We start from the raw sequence: 22,029 nt of genomic DNA on the forward strand, positions 1-22,029 counted from the left end.
AACTTTTTCCCAACAATCACCAAATATTTGTCAGCTGACATGGAATTTAGTATGGAATTCGGTGAGCCGGGCCGCACAGTAAATCTACACAAAAATTCCTCCAAGTACAACGCATATAAAATGATAAATGGGAATGAAGGCCACAAAACACCTGTCCATGTGATATACCTGAAGAGACACCCAAATGCGGAGTCACAACAGAGGGAAAAACACCCTGTGTTTTCTCGACCTGATCAATAAAAACATGGAGATCATTCTGACCTGTATATATACGGAAGCGACCATACAGGGAGCCTTGTATAGAACAAAAAGAAATGGGGACACATGCAAAATATAATGTATTATGATGTATCAATTTGCGAAACCTTTTGAAATATATGCAATTACGTGAACGAGGCAAATAGCCAGTAAATTTCAACTTTATAATGGCGGCAAACTTTACTGTATTATAACACTGCACATGAAAGACAATTGTAAAAATGTATGAATTTCGCAAACTATAGCCACCAAATGATTAGCACATACGTTTTATAAACAATAAGTACCACAACATGGTGGGACAATGGAACCGCACACACAGGATGTGACGGTCAGGTGTTTTGCAAGATTAGGAAACGCAGAACACACGGAATGATGTAGATTAGACGAGCCGCGACAACAGCCTGAGGACTGTGCTGGGGAATCGACACACCAATGTTTGCTGCGGTCTTTAGGGAAACAAAACGGAGATTACAAAACCTTTATTTGTAAGTTTCTACGTTTTCTATATATCTAAGCGAAACTCCTGGAGATGTAAACGGCTTAATGCTTGCATACTGCATGTGCCGCGTACGGGAGAAGGGCGCATGTGTTTGTTTGCAACTTTAATAATAGTCCAATGAACTCAAAAGTAGGTGCTCTGGGCGCGTCCACCACTCGGGTAATTAATAACATCCGAATGATAGTGATGTCTTATCGCATACCGTCGGAGAGTAGAAGAGGATGTAAGCATAAATTAATGAAGTGAACGACCTGGTTTGTGCCAAAAGTAGAAGTCCTCCCTAATTGCCAAGAGTGAGCCAACACAAATTCCACATCTGATTTTTTGTTCAACGGTGGTGGAAGCATAACGAAAGAGCAAGACAAAAGTTAGAAGAACTCAGAATAGATGCTGACTGAAGAAGGCAGATATTCCCCACGATTTCAGCAAGACCAAGAGATTGGCTCGCGAGTGTGGAGCAGCCATCAGAGAGGTCAGTGATCCACGATGATGGTAGAAATGTCCATGAATCTGGTTGAGAAACAACCCTGATAATAATCATATCTGGGTTATATACAGGTGAATTCAAGGTTCAGCCTCCACAAACAGAAGGAAATAACACAGGGAACAGATTAACGCAGCCCTAGACAAGGAAAGAAGAGACCCCCTTTCCATAAACAATTTCGAAAAGCTCTTGTACGACCAGAGAAACTGACCAGGTCAGTGGGGTGCAAAAATGGGGATATAAACCTCATAATGTATGAATCATGCCGTCTTAAATATTTAAAATGTTAATGTACACATTTTTACTTTTACTTTTGTCTATAGTAACTGCAAGTTTTGAATCATTGGGGAGTACATGAATGTTAAATCAACACCAAAGCAATTACCTGTCCTGAAGAGAGAGAAAAAACACAGAGTGTGACACCAGGGATGGTGTGTAAATGCGACTCTAACTGAAACATATATAGACATATCTATTAGAAATAAAAATAAATTTGTCTAGCTATAAGAAACTGCAATAACTGTCTCCCTTTGTCAAGTTTTCCTTCAAAAGAAAACAATTGAGAAATGACAACAATTGTGATATATGCCCCTAAATTGGGCTTGCTAAAAATCAAGATAAATGTTTGTTTCTTTTTTATTGCTTGCCTTGTGGAAAAGCTCTCATGAATGTGTGATTGTGTGTTAAATGAATAAACTTTTTTTAATCAGTTTTAGATATCGGCATGACCTCGTATAAGAACAAATAGCTGGTTATGTTCTCACCTCCCACAGCATGGTGAGAAAGGTTTAGGTTGGTACATATATCCACTCTCGTTATCAACTGCTGCTTATGCTTCTTTTGGTAAATGGAATGATAGCACCACTGGTAACTTTGAAGGGACAAACATCAACGGATTGATTCAACAAGTATAGCTGCCTCTAGGATGCTCTGTCTTTGGTAAGAAAAGCACAACCAATGTTGCCTCTACCAAATATACAGATAAGAGATCTCGACCCTACCAATCAATATCATCTAGAATGTCACCAATGGGGAATAGGGAAGCAACTCCACCATTTTACACCATCAACCACGATCCCGATACAGTACCATTTTGTTTAAAGAAAGTAGGTTCCCGGTATAAGTGTACATATGACTAATGTATGCACACTGCAACTTTGAGAAACGAGACACGGCCCTTATACATTTGGTGGGACCCATTTACTTTGTCTGTGGGAAACAAGCGAATCCATGGTTACCCAAGGATTGGCAGGGAACATGTTACTTGGGGATACAGCAGCCAGGAGTTTACATAGCATCAACTGCAGAAATACATAAACGACGCCTTAGGAGAGCGATCAATGATGAGACAGCTCTCCAGATATTTGGGGATTTAGCAAAATTCATGATTCCATTTTGGGGACAAATAAACTCTCGAGACATTAGGAAATTGGCTAGTGTTAGAGAAAACCATTACTGAAACAGATATGTTTGATATGACATTAGAGCAAAGAGCTATTCGATTAGTCACACTTCAAAATAAAATGCTCTTAGATGTCATGTTAGCTGAGCCTGGATGAGTTTGCAAAATGGTTTAGTCAGCATGTTGCGTTTACATACCTGACTCCTCCCTTACTGTGTTCCAAGCTATAAGATTACATACCCAGAGTTCTGAAATTCAGGTCGATGAAGGAGATTGGAATATTGGGACATGGGCTTGGAATCTATTTAGAACCTGGGGTTGGAAGATATTCTCTGCACTTGCCATTTTCATTGGAGTGATCTTGTTCTGTTGCTGTTGCATACAGTGCTTGCCAGTTTTAGGTTCCATACTAAGAAACTGCTGCTCTAGAACTCTGGAAAAATGTAAACCTACACCTTATCCCCCTGTTGATATAACTAATGCCTTCATTTTGTAGGATGTGTAAATCATACTGTTTATGGCTATCGAGCTATATTAGTCTGATTATATAACTTCAATGTGTTAGCTTAGGCTAAAAGTAGGGTTTGTGAAAATGCGACTATTGTGTGTTATTGTTAGCGTAGGTGCAAACTTTGAAGTGCGCCATACAGATTGCATTCAGATTTCTTTGCTCCCTTATTGGGTTTTCATTCTGCATGCAGAAAATGATCGCCACCTCAAAGGCTGGCAAACGTATCTCTGCGAGCTTTCAACAGGCAGACGCAGACAGACAAGGATAAAGGGTAGTGTATGTTCCTCTCTGTCTTCTGCTATCCGAAGCTAATCACACGATTCATGTTTAGAAAACATAATGTCCCATGCACTTTCTAGAGAGGAAAAGCTAATTGAACTACGGATCCGAAATGCAAAATGCCCTTTTCGTCTAACACAAACATTGATAATGAAGCACAAGGAATGTCTCCTGATGAGAACGTGATGAACTTACTCGCTCTGAGAACAGTAAATTGTACAGAGGTGACGCAGAGCGAGGTACCATATGTCGCCATGGAAAAGACCTGCGTTGCGTAGGTCCTAAACTATATATTATTTCAGCAACCAAAGCGAATTTGAAGTGTACTTGGCCTGTTCCCCCATGTGTATTGCTCAATTTCTCTGACTGTACACAGACATAGCAGAACTTGGGTCCGCTTAAAACGAGAATAAACTTTTGTGACTGGTGTGCTTCATTTATTCCAGTAACTCAGATTTGGAACTAACAGAGGCAGCCATAGAAGGCCGAGAATCCTCGGAAGAAGAGGTCGAGGAGGTTGCAGAAGTTCTCGCAGAGGAGGAGAAGGCAGACCGTGATGACAAAGGACCACAGGGTCCAGAGGAAGGGGACGACATGGAAGACGTGTTTGATCCAGGCAGTATTAGACACCTGAAGTCTACAGAACGGCTGCTTCCCCCAGGGTGGCTCAGTATATGACGTAACGCTTACGCAAACCCCTGGAGTTGGAAGTGCCCTCAGAATGAGCGCGGACTCCCTAGTAAGATCATGGAGAATCCAGAACTGGATGCCAAGATGGTCACATTTGTGACTAAAGCCATGCAGGACATCAGAGCAGTAGACCCGTGCCTTGAAGTCCTGTCCGGATAAATTTCTGCATATGGCAGGGCACCTCGTGAAAATTATAGACCTGGCAGAAAGGTCCAGAGATGCAAGCTGGCCAACTGGGCGCACAGAGCGGTTTGCTTTCTGGGTAATGGCAGTTGTGCCCTGTTGAAAGGGAGACGCCGTAGCCTATTGCTGAAGATTGACACCAAGTTAGGACACCTCGCCTATTACGAAGCAGGCGAGGCAGCAAAAGGCATGCTTTTGGCGAGGCGTTTGCCAAGGAAATGTCCTGATTCGTGTGATCCTATATGGTGCTGGAGAAGGCTCAGACATCCATCCGTAAAATATTCCCCGGACGGGTTTTCGCTGGGGCTGTTCACCATAGAGGCTTTGCAGCCGGTCGCACCTTCACAAGACGGCCTCAGGGACCCAGGACACAGTTCTGGGAGAACAGACAACGGGATGCTTTTTTTCTGACTAGTTTCCATGGGAGAAGAGGCAGAGGGGATTTCTGACAGCACAATTCCATTGGCGGTAAGTGCGCAGAGCGAGAGTTACCCCAGTGCTGGGGGGCGTACAGCATTGCATATAAGCAAGTGGCACGCGATATCGAGCAATGCCTGGGTGTTGCAGGCTATAGTGGGTTCAAACTTAGTTTTTGGGTGCTCCACAACAGACCCGTATCCCGACCAGTATAAGATCATCAAAGCAAAAGGCGTTTCTCCTCAAAAGGGAGCTTCTAGCGCTAGTGGAGAAAGAGGTGATGGAGAAGTGTCCCGACTGAAGTACAGTGTTTTACAGCAATATGTTCCTAGTGCACAGGAAAGGGAAGTCGAGACCATTTATCAAACTAAAGGAGTTGAAAGGGTGGCTGATTTACAAGCACTTCAAGATGGAGGGCATTCACCTCCTCAGGGACTTGTTGTGAAAGGTAGACTAGCTAGAGAGGCTGGATCTGAAAAAATGCCTACCTGACCATTCCAGTGGCTCAGGAGTTCAGAGATTATCTCCAGTTTTACTGGAAAGGGCAGAGTTGGTGTTTTGCGTGCCTGCCTTTTGGCCTAGCAACGGCCCCCTGGGCTTTCAGGAAAGTGATCCGGCCAGTCGCGGAAGCCATCAGAAACCTAGGCATCAGATTTATTTACTTAGACGATATCTTGGTGCGAGCTCAAAATAAGTCTGCCTTGACGGAATAAGTGCTCTGGGTGAGCGCTCTTTTGTCCTACCTCGGATTTCTGATCAATCGAGTGAAATCGGAACTCAGTCTGAAACAACAGGGACGTGCCGGAGTTGGTCATAGAGTCTGACGCAAGCAGGTCTGGCTGGGTTCGCCAGATGTGGTCAGTTACAAACAGGAGGGCGATGGTCAGAAGAAGAGTTAAGGCTACATACAAATTGCCTAGAGCTGCTAGCAGGGTTGTTCGCGGTGCAGGCGTTCGCCAAGGACTGAACTGTTGCATTCTGCTGGGGATGGACTCAGCAGTGCGTTACATAAACCAGTTAGGAGGAACAAGGTTGAAAATGTTAGCAGAGATAGTGAAGGATTTCTGGCATTATTGCCTGCAGAGGAAGTTGGTGATAGCAGTGGAATACCTTCCGGGGAAGCAGAACATGATAGCAGACTGGAACTCCAGATATCTGGCAGACTCCAGTGATTGGATGTTGAACAGACAGGTTTTCGCACAGTTAGTGTACGCGGCCCAGCAGAGGGAGACCTTTTTGCCGCCACATTGAACACACAAGTTCCCAAATATTACAGTTGGAGGCTGGACCCCGGTGCTTTAAGGACGGATGTGTTTCTGCACAGCTGGGTAGGAGAGCTTAATTATGCCTTTCCCCTGTTCGTTATGTTGATGAGGGCCCTAGCGAATGTTCACAGGGCGCGAGCGGAGGTAGTGATGGTAGCGCCACTTTTGAAATCGCAGGCGTGTGTTCTGATTCTCATGGAACTTTTGTGATTTCCTGAGACTGATGCCATGGGAAGGGGACCTGCTTTGCGACCCAATAGGGCAGGGACATCCCTTAGTCCAGACAGCGGCCCTGCAGCTTCTGGCGTGCAGGATTTCAGGAGACGATGGGACTTGCCAGGCCTTTCGAGTGAAGCTGCAGACTGTATGAGAGCTTCATGGGCCCACTCCACACTTGGGAGCTATGATGCTGCATCGGACAAATGGCAGGACTGGTGTGCACAGCAATGTGTTCATCCCGTTTCAGCATGTGTAGTTCACGTGCTCAATTTCCTAGCAGAAATGTCAGTTAGTGGGAGATCTTTTCGCACCCGGGAGTGTATAGATGCAATCTCCACGGGGCACGAGCGATGTGAAGGCCAACCTATCGGGGCACACCCAGCATAAACCTCCAGTTCCCAAGTACTCGGTGTTGTGGGACGTCGAAGTGGTATTTTGCCTCTTTAATAGCCAGATAATTAGCTTTTGCGAGTTCAGCGCTTGTCTGGCAGATTAGCTATGCTGTTGTGCTTGGTTTCATGTAGGAGAGTCTCCGATGTGAAAGCTTTAGAGGTTAATAGAAAGGTTTTCTATCCGGAGGGACGAGCCTTCCAGATTGCGCAGAGGACTAAGAGTGTGTCTACAGTCATTTCATAACCTTATTTTCCAGGAGAGCCCAAGTTGTGTGTGACGCGTAGCATTAAGGAGTATGAGAGTGACAACGGATATTAGGCCAGCAGGGGTTCAGCAGTTGATAGCTCGTAGGAAGCCTTTTCATGCGATAGCCACAGCCACCATAGCCAGGTGGGTTAGAGAAGTTGTGTTGGCCAGAAATAGACGCAAACATCTTTTGGGCCCACTCAGTCAGGAGAGTGATGGCATCCAAAGCATTTGTTTTAGGAGCTTCTTTGCATGATATAGTGAAGGCAGCAGACTGGTCTTCAGAGTCTATGTTTAAGACCTTTTACTTCAAACCAGTCTCTACTGTAGCTAATGTGGTATTAGAGAGCTTTAAACAAGCATAATGCTCGCGTCCAGTCTTGACACAGAATGAAGATTACACATGAGTGGCGGTAGGTAGTCTTGATTCTATTAAAGACACGGATGCAAGCATTATCCCGCCCTTGTACGCAGGGGGGGGTAGTGAAATAATTTGTTGTTGATATTTCGTCTGTCTCATGTATATGCTTATGTAGCCGGCGACTGCGTACTCCCACCCTAACTGTGTTTTTGGTTTGGGTGCTAGGAGACGAGACCAAGAGTAGCTGAGTGGGACGATGACTCCTGATTAAAGAAGCCCGGAACGGAGGAGTCGGCTTGGAGTCAGTTTTTTTCGAAGCTGTTGCAGTTTCACGTTCAGAAAGTTGCGAAATGTCACTGTTACAGTTTTCAAGACCTCAAAGAAAGTTGAAGTAGTGCAGTCAGGATGTGATGCATGGACGGTGCTGGTCCAGGATTGGTGGTGGGACAGAGGTCAAAACTACAGGAACACTGGGGACTTGTGGGGATTGGTAGTCCCAGATGATAGTTTTGTGGAATGTTTTTCTGTTTGTTCTGGTTACTGTTTAAAAGAAGAAAAGAAAAAGGAATGTTTTTTTTTTTTAACTGAGGATCTTAAGTTTAAAAAAAAAGCTGCTATGCGAAGTGGCATTAAAGAGTTTTAAGCATAAGGCTCGCCTCCGTGTCTTTGATAGAATCAAGACTAACGGCGCTAATAGCCTGGGTAATTTTCATTATTTCCTATGGACAGACTGCTCACAAGTAGTCTACATTTTGGATTTTCGTCCTCTCGCTTGTTGTTGCATTCAGGGATCCTTTCTCTCCCTTCTTCAGTTGAATCTTTGTCGAACCTTTCTCTGAGCTGATTGAGTCATTTCTTTCTTTATATGTGTAGATGGCATCCAGGTCTTCATCTGGATGTACAGGGTGCCACTTTTGCACATTTTCAGGGATTTGCCAGCGGTGACCTGCTGAATGAACCTCAACCATATTGAGCTCAACTCTGATACGTGCTTGTGGTGAAAGGCCCTCCATTCATCTGGATCTAGACTATGCGGCCCCAATCTTTCTCCCCGCCCTTCTCCTGTTAAGCAGAGTAGTAATGCGACACATTCTTGTCACTTATAACTCTTTCCTTTTTCTGTCTCTCCCTGATTGCATTTCTGCTATCACAACTCTGGTCCAGTTGACTGGCCTTTGACAATGCATCATACCGGTGACTGGGCAAAATGGTTGAATTCCATTCCGCCTGCCGCAGCAGCGAAATTAGTAAGATTTTGGTCTGTTTCGCCGCAATCTGACATTCTGCGACACCTGCAAATCAAAAAGAGCAGCATAAAGTTTCATGCCGCTGCGCTCCTAGTATGAATCGAACAAAAAGCGGCACAAGGTTTCTCGGGTAGCTGCACGAACCTAGAACGGCTCGAGAAAACCATGCAATGTTTCTTGTGCCACAACGCAAAATTAGTACAGACCTATAATAAACCCACTGTGACAAATTAAGGAAATTTGTCCTGTCTCCCCAAAGGGAAGCCCCGCCACCCTGTGAGGCAAGGTAGTTGAGCCACTCCACAACACCCTCCCTCTTGGTCGATGCAAGTGGACTGTCACAGGGAAAGACTGTTCCTCTGGGGACAAGGACTCCCATTCCCGTGATGGACTCCCTGGTGGCATCCAAGTGATGGCTTATATGGAATTACATAATACACCGGAATATTATCAGTTTCACAAAGATAAAGTGAACCTATATCATAACCAAAAATAAACTGAGACTATCGCTTTAAATCTGACTCTCCAATAGACTGTGCTGAATAGACTGAAAAATCACCCTGCACATAGCAGAGCAAGAGCAGCTCCGACGCGGAGCAAGAAACACTAGACGGCCAGCATTTGAGAGTGAAGGAAAAACAAGTACAGTGGAACAGATAGTTTGGTGGTGTGACCACAAAGTAGGCAGGGTGGGCAGCACGCCCGTTCAACTACGCCGAGACCACAGACGGGAGAAATCAACTGCCGATCCAAGCCACAATGTCAGTAGAATCACAAAGGCGAAAGTGGGACGTTGAAGAGAGATGCCCGAAGAGTCGGTCACAGAGCTACAAAGAAAGCGAAAGAGAGGCCATCATCCTACCAGTGCCAGTGACATTACCCCTGCAAACAGAAGGTAATGCAAAGATGACGGAATACCATACAGGACTCATTATAATTTCAATAAATCTCGCCGCTGTGCTAATCTGAAAAGAAGCAGAATCCCTCTGACAAACAAGTGTATTAATGAGATAAGGAGACACTCGAAAACCTCAGAGTGGGAGAGAAATAAAATGTGTAGTTTGTTACCTTGGGGAAATGGGGAAGGCCAAGCAACGTCCCAAAGATAAGAAAGAGAATATAAAAGAGAGATACACTTGGTGAATAGAGATCTGTGAGGACATGACCGCAAACTTCATACATGAAACAGCACCCTGGGAAGGGGTGTTTGATAATTGGAAATTGAGCAATCAGAATATACGAGGGGAGAGCAATATACAAGAGGGTCTGGTGCCCTACACAAGAGAGAGAGGGAATCTGAATAGATTTAAGAAAATCTATAATAAGCCGCAAAGTGAACCAACCAGTCCCCTAAAAGAACTACAGAGATTCATTCCGGAGATCACGAGTGACGATTTATGTTTTGTCTATTAAGTGGAACAATAGACTCAAGAAAACACCTGTGACAAAACACAGCAACCAGGAGAAGGCCTTAATTAACTGGCCTTAGTTAATTATGTTAGTGGTAGGGTCAGATAGTTTAGATTTGGACAGTAGACCAACTTGTTTTGGACATTTCACACTGACTGAGGAGCACCGTAGTTATAAAATAGGTATGGAACACTCTATAGCCATAGGGACAGGTAGGCCTTATTTTACTTAAAATAACCAGTGAAAATGTCTTTACAGAGTCTGCATCCTTCTTCTGATCCTCCACACTGCACAGTTTAATGTGCTGCTGTGTGAACATAGCACACATGGGGAAAAAAGATGCACAAAGCTTTGTGCCGCTGTGCAAACTTAGTACAAATCAAACAAAAAGCACCACCAAGTTTCTCATGCCACTGCGTGCACCTACTAAGAATTGAACAAAAATCTGCACAAAGTTTCTCGTGCTGCTGCGTCTTAGCACGGTTCAAGAAAACAGTGCAAAGTTTCCTATGCCGCAACGCACAGCTAGTATGGATCTAGGATCAGCCCTAACAGTTTCTGCATGAAACTAGTACAGATCGAAAAAAGACTGCACAGAGTTTGTGTAGCTAACATGTCCTATCTGATCTTTGTTCATCTAGCCTTATGTTTAGAGTTCCTCGTTTCCACTGTGTTCAAGCATTTTCTGTTTCCCCTTCTGTATGTATTTCTTTTTTTTAACACAACTATATTTTAGACACTAGCTGAGACAGAGACTAGATTAATAAAAAGAAATGCTACAAGCCTACTTAGTGTTATATCTTCTACCCTGGCAGGAGCCATAAATCATTTGAAGGAGAAACCTCAGCGTGTCTTAATGGCTAGAAAACTTTGTACAACAGGCCAACGTCTGGCTGGTGAGTGAGACTGACAAAAAACATAATCAAGAGCAAAAATATTTGTAAGAATGTGAAAGTATGTTGTAAGCACAGGAAAGCGACCAATGGCTAATGTCTTAAGGTAATTTCGAGTGGAGTGTGTCCTCCCACGTATTCCTCATCTTTGTCTCCATTTCCAGCTTTAGCTGCTTCAGAATTTATTTTTCTCTTGTTGGCAGAGGGTGCTGTGTGTTGAGACAGTCGACTCCATGTCCATCGAGGCTTTAATTTCGGTTGATGTAATCGACGAGTACATATACCATGCACAGCACCCGTTGGCTTCAGTTCTGTTTTTCCACAATAGTGATTGCTCTGTGATTAACAGCGCTTCAGTTTTCTTCGAAAACCTGTCGCTGTGGCCTCGTCTTCTGCTCTGAGTACTCCAAAGAATGGCTTCAAGAAGTGTATGCGATGCAGCGCCAAGTTGTCCATCACGGAGATGCATAAAGTTTGCCTCTGGTGCCTGGGCATCTAACACGTAACTGGCCACTGTCGATCCTGTCAGTCGATGACTGGTAAGGCCTTAAAAGTGCTAAATTAACAATTGGTAGGATTGTCCCCAAATCCCTGTGCACTCCTTCTAATTGGCATTATCCCATGAATCGAGAGATTCCTCTCCTCACAAAAGACAATTGAAAAAACAATATAATTTGAGGAGCAGACATTCTGTCCGCCAGAAAATCAAAAAGAAGACACAGATCACTGTCTTCTTCCTCGTCTTCGTCAGAAAGGGTAGTCTGCCCGACCAAATCTTCTACTAAAGAAGAATGGGAACTCTTTAGGGGCAAGTTAAATAAGCTCCTCGAAGATCAACGCTCTGATATCTTCGAAGTACAAGAAGATTGGCCATGTTACGGTCACTGACGTGCATGACGCCAAGGCTCAAACCCATGCGCTCTTGTAAGACTAAGACTACTCTAGAGTCTTCCAGCACTCAACGAGATGAGAAATCATCGAAGAAATTGTCGAGTCGAGGGCAAAGTCTGTTGTGGTATAATCTTAAAATAAGTCATCAACGCCACAGACATCGATACTTCACCATCGACGCCGTCTGTTCATACTTTGAGGAAAAAGTCAAGAAAAGGTATTTAAACCTTTACCTAAAAGGAATTATTTTCAACTCAATGGCTATTTATGAGGGATACAAAACTACTGATAAGACACCTCTGGGTGGTCTCCAATTGGAACCCATTAATTTCCAGAAAAATACTGTTACACCTGAATGTTTTATTTCAGAAGAAACTAGAGTCAAACAACTGACTCATTACAAACAGCCAGTGGAGTTGACACGTCCCAGAACTTGATTTTGGAAAACCAGATCCTGCTGAACATGCAGATGCATTTTACAGATCACTAATGTCAATAGGGTAGTAGATTTCCTGGGATGGAGTAGACCAGCTCCTGTATTTGAATAGGATGACCTTACAGACATACTTGACAGTGGGCCACAGAAGGACCCCATCTTACTTGATGGGAGGAAATACTTGCTGGTAAGCAATATTCAAGTCGTGAGCTGGGCGACACATACTTAGAACTGGGTGCTATAACCCTCAGACAAAGTAGGGAATGCGAACGGGGGTATTGTCCCTTTAATGGGCGCTTGAATCTGTTGAGTCGAGATCATAATTTGTTTTTGTATCCCGTTTGAGTTGGTTAGAATCCCATGCCTTATAGACTTTATCCCAACCAACCTGATGCTTCTAAATAATGATTTTCTGACTTGTGCCTGCTCTGTTGATCCTTCATCACGCATGTTAGAACAGGAATCAACAGGACCTGATACAAAGTCCCAAACTGGTGAAGTTCACTGCTGAGGCCAGGATTCCCTGCTAATCTACTCCTAGTGCTATGGGCGATCATTCATACAACGCAGAAGAACGGCTATTTCCTCAGGGGACTGGAAAAACGCCTATATATTAAGTTTCTCTGTGGGACCTTTGGATGGACTGCTTTTAGAACACTCTTGCCCACTAATAAAGATATAGATGCAGGAGTCCTGGATAGGGAGTCCTGGGGAAACCTAACAGTCCTCTAGATCAACTGTGGAACCCATCCCTATCTATAAGTTGGTGATCCAATTTCCCAAATGTGTGACCAGATCCTATCTCCAGATGCCGAGGAATTTCCAACTTTATTACCCATTAGCAGGGTCAACCAGGGGTTTGTCACCACTACTCCCACCCGGAACAAGAACCCTTTAGCAGCATTCCTACAAAATACTCTAATTTCGCTACAGTCCAAAGAAATGCCCTGCCTGCAAAAGACTTTCTCAGGTAATCACTGAAGCAGAGGCAGTTTAGAAGTAAGGCCCTTCTTTATAGAGAAGTGGGTTATTCAGTAGAGCAGGTATTGTTCATAATGTTTTATGAAGATTGAGTCACTTCCATCGACAACCCCCAGAAAGATGGATTGGTGGAACGTTTTGACCAGACCCTTAAACATCTGTTACAAAAACGCGTAGGCAAAGGTGGTCGAGATTTGGAAGAGCTATACTGTAGGCATTCTTTCTAGTATGGAATAGGCCCCAAGCTTCAAGAGGGTTCTCTCCTTTTTAAATTGGTTTGCAACCAAGGGCCTCTGGACATTTTTTAATGTACTTGGAGGTGGCTAGGAACAACAGGAATTCAAGGTGGTTAACACTGTACAGTTTGTTCAGAAGACCAAAATAGTATGGCATTAGTAAGGGAAATTAATAATCCAACATTTTATGCAGGTCCAAGGTAAACAAGAGATACTGTGACAAGATGGCTAGGCTCAGAGTTCTAAAGTGGTGACCAAGTAATGGCACTGTGTTCCACCTCTGATTAACTTCTAGTTCAGTATCGTGGGCCTTGTGGTATTACCAACGTCCTGTACGACTAACTTACCATATAAACTAGCTTAACTAATAGGACTACCTACTGAAATGTATTCATAACTGATCAGTTGATGTTATAAGTTTAGCTAGTTGGTCTTTCATTGGAGTGATTTTCTTTTTTTGTACAGTGGTTCAAGCCTTTTATGAAATTTTCAAAATATACACTGTCAATGTTGTTCTGCTCTATTTTAGTGTACTGTGTGCACTGGGAATTTGGATTTCCCCCTTGTGTACGTGACCAAATGTCCATGTTATGTTTGTTATTTTACGTCTCCTGGTGAGATGTGTGTAATGTTATATGGATGCAGTCTGTGATTGTATGCATGCTCCTTAAATTGCTTTCCTTGTTTCTTCTGGTGTTTATATGTATGTAGGTTTGCTGCAATTATTTTTCAACTGGCTTCGGTTGCATTCTTAGATGGCATTATTATGACCGATTCATCTTGGCTTATGTGGATTTTGCGCTATTTTGCTCCATTGGGATTGTGTGTTGGGATTGTGTGTGAACGGAACATAGCACAGGGCCAACGCGCTGGTCTTGGAAGCAAGACTACGCAGAGCAACAGAGGTTCGAATCCCGGATCCACGCTTAGAAACCGAACTCGGGTATGGTATTAGGCACGATATAAAAAAACAATTAAAATAAGTGTGTTCTTGGCAGGTTAGGGGCAGGAGGTTTCCACGGTTTTAGAGTATGTCCTCCAGTCTGGCACTTACTCAGTTGGGTGCTGTACATCTATTCTTGCAAGGCTATGCTTTCCATCCTTCATTGGTTCTTCCCCGTGGCTTCTCATGTGATGCCCTTCACTTCCTCATTCAGTGGTTATTATTATTATGGTACTTATTCAGCGCGACCTAGCTTCGATGAGCAATGGAGCGCTTTTGTGATCGGGACCTACCCCATGTGAATGGGTGTAAGTTGTCTCTGTCAACTTGTGGTGGATATTGGTGGTGTCTTTAGTTTGTAGTGCTACGCTCAATTGTTTGGTTTTGTGTTGGCGTTTGTGAGTGTTCTGGCACATGGTCTAAATGTCAAGGGTGGTTTGCATTATATATCATCCAGGTTGCCTGTAGTGTGCACCATCATGAGGTTTGCTTTCTGCTTTATATTTGAGATTATCCTGCATGAGTAGCTGCATTTTTGTGTTTGTGCGCATCTGTTTTGTTTTTTGGTATGGATGGTTGCAGTGTGTGGATTGTTTGAATTGGATGATAGGAGTTGAGATGTCTGGGTCTGGATTTGAGTGTGATTTATGGATGAGGTAGGATGTTGTAATGTTGGTGCCTGTGAGTAAATGGAAGTTTAGAAAATGCTTGGTGATCGTGTTGTGTGTTGGTTGCGTAAATTTCAGTTGAGCCTGAGCGCGTGGGCCTTAGGATGGAGTGTTGGGTGTCTCCCATGTCTTGGATCTGTTTTGAAGAGTTACTGGATTCCTATGATTTAGTGTAAATAAAGCAACATACATGTTTTATACTTCCTGACTCCTGCGTGTACCTGACTAGGTGTCCTCTTCAATCTAAAAGTACCCTTGAAAGCCCAAAAGGCTGGATCACCTCTTGAGGTACAGAATATCTGCCAACCTGTACTCTATACAAGGGCGAGGAAATACTTGTTAATGAAAGATGGTTAAGAAGCATGCAGAATGCTATATCTTGAGACTGGTACGTCAAGACGAAAGCTGGGCACTATAACCCTGAGATGCTGATTTGTGAGCTAAGAAGCCAGTGTGTTAGAATGGGATATCCTGAAAGGCCATTGCCTCTTACATAAACACTTGCACCATTAGCGTAATATTTATACTGGCACTTATAGTTATTTAGTTATTCCTTTTGCGTTTGTTCAAATTGGAGGCCATATTTTACTAATAGTAGCAGGTTGCGTAGGGTAATGTCGTTGCACTGACTTTTTGACTAGTGTTTTGTTGAGCCGACATCACAAGCTACACAAACTATTTGTGTTTAAAAATAAATAAAAAAATTAAAATGCTTTTTGTATTGAACGCATCTGTGAGTTTTCTGATGTTTTGTACGGATAGATTCAAGAGCAGTGACTGCAATGTGATGCTATTTGATGTTGCTAGATTACCTTTCTTGTCAAGTATTCAAATGCACACTGCTGTAAACTGTGTCCCTGGTTTGCGGCAAAATTTCAAGTGCTCTGGCTGTGGTTCTACTTTTTATATTTTTCTTTATCCGTTTAGTTTTCAATTAAAACACATGTGGAGGGATATATTCAAAGTGAAGTTCAACAAATCTACTTTTCATATCCAATAACCTGTAACTTCAATCCACAATACTTGTATGGCTGGAGTTTCTCCTTGTTTATCCCCCAAATAATAATGACCACACATGAACCATTTCTCCTTTTCCAGAGCTCCCTGCTTACACACCCGAAGAGTGTTTCCAGCGGATCAGTCGTCGCATTCGCTCTGCACTAAGGCGTCGCCAAATACCCATGGTGAGATAAGTGAAGGAGAGGTATTTGGTTTGGTATGACTGATACATTTGCTTGTCCTTTGTGTTGGTCAGCATGGTGATAGCTGTGTGTGTGTGTGTGTGTGTGTGTGTGTGTTTGTATGTACTGCACTATAGTTAAGGTGTGTAGCAAGTTCCATAGGAAACCCGAAAATTGAATTGCTAATAACCTTTGTGTTGCAAGACTGATTTGTCTGATCCTTTACATACAAAACGTTTGTCACAGCCTCCCCACATCTGATCACCCCCTCGTTCCCCACCTTAGTGAAAAAAAGCAACAAAAAATATGTTTTCAGCCTACTCCCATTAATTTCCCTATAGAGAGAACCAAAATGTCTGTGCACAGCAAAAAACGCTGGCCGAAATTAGACCGGGTACGAAACATGGGCTAGCGTTGACTCGATTTCCGGGATGGGTCGTATTCCATCCAGTAATTGTTCAAGTATTTAACGGAGAAGGGGGTGCCCCTTCTTCCAAAATTGTGTCCCACAATGCATCAGCAAGGTTTTTCAGGAAATCTTTTTTTGTACTCTATGCGAGAGGTAACCGCAGTTAGACTTTGGGTTAGATGAAAATGAAAAGTTCAAAAAAATCATTTGGAGGAGGAAAAAGGATCAAATGGCATCAGGCTAGAGAAGTGGAAAGAGGACTCCATGTGAAATTGGGGAGCAGGGTGTGGTGAGGCGGCAGAGTTACAGTTCAAAATTTTGCATGCATAACATGGGTTATACCTGAGGATAACCGCTGTTACAACGGAAGATGCAAGCGGGAATGAAATTGCGTCACACAAAATAGTGATAGGGGGTAACGGTAAAGGGCTAGGGAGGGGAAAAAGCACCTTGAGGTGAGTGGGCGGACCATGGGAAGAGGAGGGGGGCACTTTGGATTTTACAAGTGTTTTCTTGGGATAACCCAGGTTATGAAGACCATAACATGGGTTATCCTAAGAAAATACTTGAAAAATCCAAAGTGGCATAGCGACAGGCATCAGAAAAGAGCTAGGCCAGGGATGGTGGCCCCCTAAGGAAACCTATAGGTGGTACAGGTACAGTGGCCATGGCCAAAGGCCATGGCTAGTGGGACCTAAAGAACTGTTGGTGGAACATGCACAGTGGGCATGGCCAAAGCCATGGCCGGTAGTTTCTAAGGAAACCTAATGGCCATTGCTAGTGACTTTGAATAAACTATGGCGGGGTTGAGCAACCTTTGGCTCCCTAGATGTTTTGGACTACAACAGTGAACACTTACGAGGACCAATTCCCAATTGAAGTAGGGTCTGTCTAACAATATCTTGTACAGACAGAGTCCCACGTACGAGTTTGAAAAGACACAGACAACCAACGTACGTACAACGGCTACTAGAGCACTAAATGCAATGAGACATTGGCTAGTGTATAGGGCAAAAATTTAAGACCGAACAAAGGGCTATACCTCCCTCTTATACTACTACCCCTGCTCCTAGGGATCGGTGGTTGGCCACCATGAAAGGACAGAAAACGAAGTAAGTCCCCTAATATGTTTAGAGATTCTCTTGTCTCATTACCTATGGAACAACACAAGACCTAGTTCTCACTGTTCTTACGGCATTTCTGCCATTCATTCACACAAAACATGTGATATTCAACAAGTCACTAAAAATGTGGGCCATGTCTCAGGTCTCCTACTTTTATTGTTCCTGGATCATATCACACCCCATTAAAATAAGTGCCTCATACATCATTCTAAGCACAATCATTACGAAGACGTAGTCTAATCTCTAGTTTTGAGTTCACAAAAATAAAACAAAACAGAAATTTCTTGCACTTCAACTATTTTTCACTCCTAAAGGTTGACCGGTTTCAATGGCATGCACTATTTAAGCCATCTTCGTCAGGACCAGCTTCTTAGTGTTTAAATGAACACTATGCATATGCAAGTCCCCCCTCACCACCCATTGTCAATACAGATTAATCATGATACTTGCTGTTCATAGTTTTCTTGCCACGGACTGGGACTGATAATTCAACTGCACTGCAGTCTCGTATTGCCTCGGCCCCCTCACCCAGTGGAGCAGCTGCTATGGTCCATCGTTGTGCTACAGCTCCTCCTCATGTAGCTGCCTATTCTGTCTTACTCTTGAACTACAACACCCATCAGCACTAGCCAGGTTAGTCAATGGTGGGGGATCATGGGAGTTGTAGCACAAAACATCTGATGGTATAACAAAACCTTTGAAATTCACTGAAAAAACTTTAGTTAAGAGACAATTAAGGTGATCAGATTTAACGCAACAAAACCCTCAGCCGATGTAGGCAGTGATGATCATCCCTGTTGCAAAGCTCATGTGCACATACATAACAGATGGGATTCACAATTACAAAGTTAGTGGACAGCAAGGTACCTCAGTGGGGTTCAGCACTTGCTGGTGCAATTTGTGTTTGAACACATCTTTAGATGCTAGGCATCATCAATGGGGCTGGAGGGGGGTTGGGCCGAGTTAAGATGATCCTACCTCCCCAAATCCACTGAATTTCAAGGACTTTGTTGCGTTATATCTGATCACCTTAACTGTCCCTTAACTAAAGTTTTTTTCAGTGTGTATATATTCTGAGGCTTAGATCACATGCTGTGCATAGGCCGACATCCAGTGGAAGCTGCAGAATATTACAGTTGTTGTTTTCGAAATTCGAAAAGGGACGTCGACAGGGCGTGCCAGTAATACTATCCCTAGTTTGATGTCCACTGTACCCATGGTCCTTCACGCGTCTAGGTCCCTCAGATTATTATTTTCCGCCATTGTATGCGGCCACATATTGCGGAGTGCAGTTTCAGCTAACGCCATTGACTTTATCAAAGTTTAAAAATAGTTATTCTTCCTGTCCTTTTTCAATTGCCGTGTCTTGACGCAGTGATAAATCAACAATCTAAGCACAAGACGAACCGTCGGACAAAAACTTTGGATTCTTTTGGCCTTGGAAGGACCAACTGGCCTATGCCCTTATAGTAGGGAGAGTGGGGGGCGGTCATATCACAATTTATTTCTCCTCCCCTTCCGTTTGTTGCCCTGCTGCCTGTCCCAATCATGGATATGACCCTGTTCAAATTTTGCCCATCCTGTAACAAAAATATTCTGTGGATCGATAACCACAAGGTGTGTAACCTGTGTCTTAATCGGGACCACGATAAAAAAAAGGGCACTGTCGGGCTTGCAAGCTCTTTCGACCCAAGACCCTTAAAGATCGTAGGACAAAACGCTGGGCTCATCACGCCATGCAGGCCGAGGCCGCAATGGACGCAGATGGAGCCTTCAGCGACAGCAGCTATGTCGTCCTTTCGGACACCGAGGGTAACGGGGAACCTCCACGTTCCCCGGTGCTAGCCCCTGACCCTAGAAGACATGCCGGCGGCTCTGTTGTGGGGACGACACTTGGCGGCAAGAGCACCCAATCTCCTCACACTAAACACATACCCAGTGGCGATGTTTCAAGCACACAGCGAGATTTGGCGTCTAGGCGCAGATCTACAGATTTGCTGTCCTCTGGGCACTCCAAGTGTCGGTCACCTCATGACAGGCCCCATAAGATTAAAGATGCCACCCATAAATCCTCGTCTACCGAGTGCCGAAAGACGCGGCGGAACACCATCCCGAGCATCAAAGGACGCAGGGAAGGCCCTTCCCAATACCGAAACTCGACCTGTGTCGTTGAAAACTACTCCAAGTTCGAAAAAATCATCCTCTAAGAGCTTTGATCATAGGGATAAATAGGAAAAGGGTAAGTTCCACAAATACAAGGGTAATTCCCTTAATGACAAACCTAAGGACAAACCTCAGAGTGAAAGGCCTACCTTAGAAGAAGATACCCTACAGGAAGATGGTGAGGGCACTGTAAGTGAAGCCCTACACAATAAAGGCCTGCCTACATCTGATGTTCCTTACACAGGCATTATTCCCAGTTCAGCCAAATGGTCAGCTCAGGACATAGATGGAGTAATGTCCAGAATTACTTTATTTGCTAACTTCTTTGAAGAGCACCCTCAAGCCTTTAAGAGCACACAAAATACACCTCCCACTGATCAGGCTACCACTTCTCAGCCCTGTCAATCATCCCAACCATCTGATCTTTAGGATACGTCTACTGCCAAAAAATCCCGCATCCCTGCAGATCTTTGACATGCATGTAGACACAGATGAATATCAGGAAGATACTATGACGAAGAGGATGAGGGGGATAATAATGATGACGATGAAGCAGAGGTTTATGCTATGGACTCTGCAGTTGTACAGGATTCACCATTACCTGACTCCCCAGTGGATAACCAACCCATGTTAAATGACATTTTGGTTAAAGCAGCTGAACACTTCGGCATTGAGACTCAAGAGACTCAGCAAGACAAAGATTTTGTAGAATATCCTGTTGGACAAAATGGCTGCCACCCAGTTTATAGCCACTTTGAAGTTCGTCCAAAGGAGGATAACAACCTTCTCTTGAAATGCCCAATCAAACAAGTGCAGTTAACCCAAGAATAGAAAAGTTATTTCGTCCGGCCCCATCTAATCCCTTGTATATAAGAGGACCGCATAAGCGGACTCACTGGTGGTCACAACTACCCGAAAGAGAGCTGGTACACCCTTAGCCTCCTCCGAAGCTCCACCAGATAAAGCGAGCAAAAAATGTAACGCCATGGGTAGGAAAGTGGCTACTTCTGCAGCTTATCAAGCAAGAATCGCCAACAATTCCACTGTTGGCAAGCTACGACTACTAAATGGGATGAGGTTATGGCCCTGGCTGACTCTGATCCTGAACCTCTGAAATCCAAACTTGCCCTTGTCGCAACTGAAGGCAGGGCCACTGCCAACAGTCTGCTTAAAAACAACCTGGACGCTGCGGATAATGCCAGACGTGTTATCGTAGAAGGCACTATCCTTAAGCGCCATCCCTGGCTTCGATAATCCGAGTTTAAAATAGAGACTCAAGCAACCTTGCTCAACATGCCAATAGAACCTAACTTGTTATTTGGCAAAGCAGTGGAGGATTCTTTAAAGATAGACAAGGACAAGTATGAAACTCAAGTCCCTTGATCAACTCACTAATAAACCAACCGGACAAAGGGGAGGAAACAATTTACGCCGTTTTCGCGGCCAAAATCAAAGAGGCTCCAGTTGCAGCCAAAACTAGAATACATCTTGGAATTATAACCAAGGACAATCGTCCCAAGGTTATCCTAGAGACCAGCGCAGAGGTCGCGTTGGTAGACCCTCCACTGGCAGAGGTGGAGGAACGCCTCCCAAACAATGATGCCCCGCTACAGGTACCCTCCCATGCCTCCCCACTCGAGGGACGGTTTTCAAACTTCACCCACGCATGGTAGGGCAAAACCACGGATAAGTGGCTCCTACAATCACCATCAAACCTTCCCCCGTGCCAAAGGAAAACGTCAAGAGAGGACCAACTCATCTTGATGGAGGAAGTCAACGCGCTACTCTTCAAAGACGCCATCGAGATTGTTCCGTCAAACGAGGTAAACAAGGGTATCTATTCAACATACATCCTTGTACCAAAGAAAGATCTGACAATGCGCCCAGTATTAGACATACAAATATGTAAAGCCACAAATGTTCTGCATGACTAGGCTATAAGAAGTAATCCCCCTGCTAAAGCAGGGAAATTACATGGCAAAATTGGATATGAAAGATGCTTATTTTCATATTTCAATACTCTCATCACACAAGACTCTTGCGGTTCAAAGTAGCAAACCAGCACTACCAATTCAAGGTGCTACCCTTCGGAATAGCCACAGCTCCAAGGGTATTCACCAAAGTACTGGCGGTGGTGGCAGTGGACCTGCGCAGGGAAGCAATACCAGTGTACCCCTACCTGGACGACTGGCTGATCACAGGAGAAACTCCCCATCTTTGCAAACTTAACACACAAA

General features: G+C 44.0%; 1 protein-coding gene across 3 annotated transcripts in view; it reads left to right on the forward strand.

Annotated features, from left to right (window-relative positions):
* The window catches only part of R3HDM4 (R3H domain containing 4), a 487,584-nt gene that overhangs the window by 260,794 nt on the left and 204,761 nt on the right, over positions 1-22,029 (forward strand). For all 3 annotated transcript variants that reach the window (XR_011303256.1, XM_069647594.1, XM_069647586.1), the window contains exon 5: positions 16,014-16,099. Coding sequence is in view for 2 of the 3 variants with exons in the window: in XM_069647594.1 (XP_069503695.1) it covers positions 16,014-16,099 (86 nt within the window). In the remaining variant the exon portion in view is untranslated. The remainder of the gene's footprint in view (positions 1-16,013; positions 16,100-22,029) is intronic.

Source organism: Ambystoma mexicanum, chromosome 1p (genome assembly GCF_040938575.1).
Source record: "Ambystoma mexicanum isolate Mex_15411 chromosome 1p, UKY_AmexF1_1, whole genome shotgun sequence".
Classification (NCBI taxonomy): domain Eukaryota; kingdom Metazoa; phylum Chordata; class Amphibia; order Caudata; family Ambystomatidae; genus Ambystoma; species Ambystoma mexicanum.